General features: G+C 74.1%; 1 protein-coding gene across 1 annotated transcript; it reads right to left on the bottom strand.

Annotated features, from left to right (window-relative positions):
• Nucleotides 1–788: 788 nt before the first annotated feature.
• Nucleotides 789–1,181, bottom strand: LOC121874355 (alanine and glycine-rich protein-like). The gene has a single exon (XM_042378491.1). It carries the CDS (start codon nucleotides 1,179–1,181, stop codon nucleotides 789–791), a length of 393 nt encoding a protein of 130 aa, XP_042234425.1.
• Nucleotides 1,182–1,795: the final 614 nt, after the last annotated feature.

Genomic DNA, 1,795 nt, shown 5'->3' with positions numbered 1-1,795 from the left:
CCCCACACACCCTCGGCGCCACCCACACGCACGCACGCCTCCAGCACCACCCACACGCCCCTGCAGCCCGCCCACACGCACACGCCATCAGCACCACCCACCACGCATTTCGACGCCACCCACACGCCATCCGCCCACACCGCTCGGCACCCCACACGCTCAGCGCCATCACCGCCCATCCAGCACCACCCACGCACGCATCTCGACACCACCCACGCGCCATCAGCGCCGCCCGCACGCCCATCGGCCTGCACCCACGCCCCATCGATACCCACACGCACGCCTCCAGCGTCGCCACACACACGCCCATCAGCCGCCGCCCCGCGCACGCACACGCCCATCGACGCCGCCGCACATATCCGCCGCCCACCGCCTGACCGCCGCCCACGCATCGCACGCCCATCGACCGCACGCGCACGCCATCAGTGCCGCACACGCCCATCGACGCCACACACGCCATCAGCGCCGCCCACCACGCACGCCCATCCAGCACCGCCACGCCCATCGGCCGCCGCCCCACACACGCCCATCGGCTCCGCCGCCCGCGCCCATCAGCCTGCCACACACCCATCCCAGCGCCACCCACACACGCCTCCAGCACCACCCACACGCACGCTCTCGACCGCCACCCACACACACGCCGCTCAACCTGCACCGCATCAGCGCCACCCACGCACGCCCATCGGCCCGCCACCCCACACGCCCATCAGCCTGCTTCCCCACGCCCTCCAGCACCGCCACGCCATCCAGACCGCCCACACGCGCCCATCGACGCCGCCCGCACGCCATCATCCGCCCGCACGCCATCGGCCCGCCGCCCCACGCACGCCATCAGCCGCCACCACGCCCATCGAGCCGCCATCAGCGCCGCCCACGCCCATCGACCACGCCACCATCGACGCCGCCGCACGCCCATCAGACCGCCCCACACACACGCCCATCAGCGCCGCCCACCGCCCCACCGCATCGGCCACCCACCGCGCCCATCGACGCCACCCACGCATCGGCACCGCACACGCCATCGGCCCGCCGCCCGCACCGCCATCCAGCCCCGCCTGCGCGCCCACCAGCGCCACGCACACACGCATCCAGCGCCGCCCCGCACGCCCTCCAGCGCCACCCCACGCATCTCCGGCCGCATCGACGCCCGCACGCACCAGGCCATCGCCACACGCACGCATCCAGCACCACCCACACGCCCATCGACGCCGCCACACGCACGCGCATCTGACGCCGCCGCGCACGCATCGGCCGCCACGCCCATCAGCCGCCGCTTACACGCCCATCGACGCCGCCACACGCATATCCCGCGCCGCCACGCACGCGCGGATGTCGCCGCCGCACTGCGCCGCCACGCATGCCGCACGGTTTGCGCGTATCGACGCCTTACGCCTCCGGCCTTCGCCACGCATCTTCGGCCGCCACCACGCCGATCAGCGCCGCCCACACACCGTCGATGACCCGCACGCCATCGACGCCGCCACCACGCCCATCCAGCGCCGCCCACGCATGCGCGCCATCCTGCGCCCACACACGCATCCCACCGCCCGCACGCCCATCGACACCGCCGCACACGCCCATCGGCACCCGCACACGCCATCCAGCGCCGCCGCCGCGCATCTCCAGGCTGCCCGCCACGCCTCCAGCGCCACGCACACGCCATCAGCACCGCCACGCTGCCCATCAGCGCCGCCCCACACACGCACGCATATCGACGCCGCCCACTGCCGCCATCGCCGCCACACACGCCCATCAGCGCCGCCCCGCACGCCATCAGCGCCGCCCGGTGTTTACA

Source organism: Homarus americanus, unplaced genomic scaffold (genome assembly GCF_018991925.1).
Source record: "Homarus americanus isolate GMGI-L3 unplaced genomic scaffold, GMGI_Hamer_2.0 scaffold55640, whole genome shotgun sequence".
NCBI classification, from domain to species: Eukaryota; Metazoa; Arthropoda; class Malacostraca; order Decapoda; family Nephropidae; genus Homarus; species Homarus americanus.
Note: the sequence above shows the minus strand (reverse complement) of the source record. Positions and strands in the feature narration are given on the sequence as shown.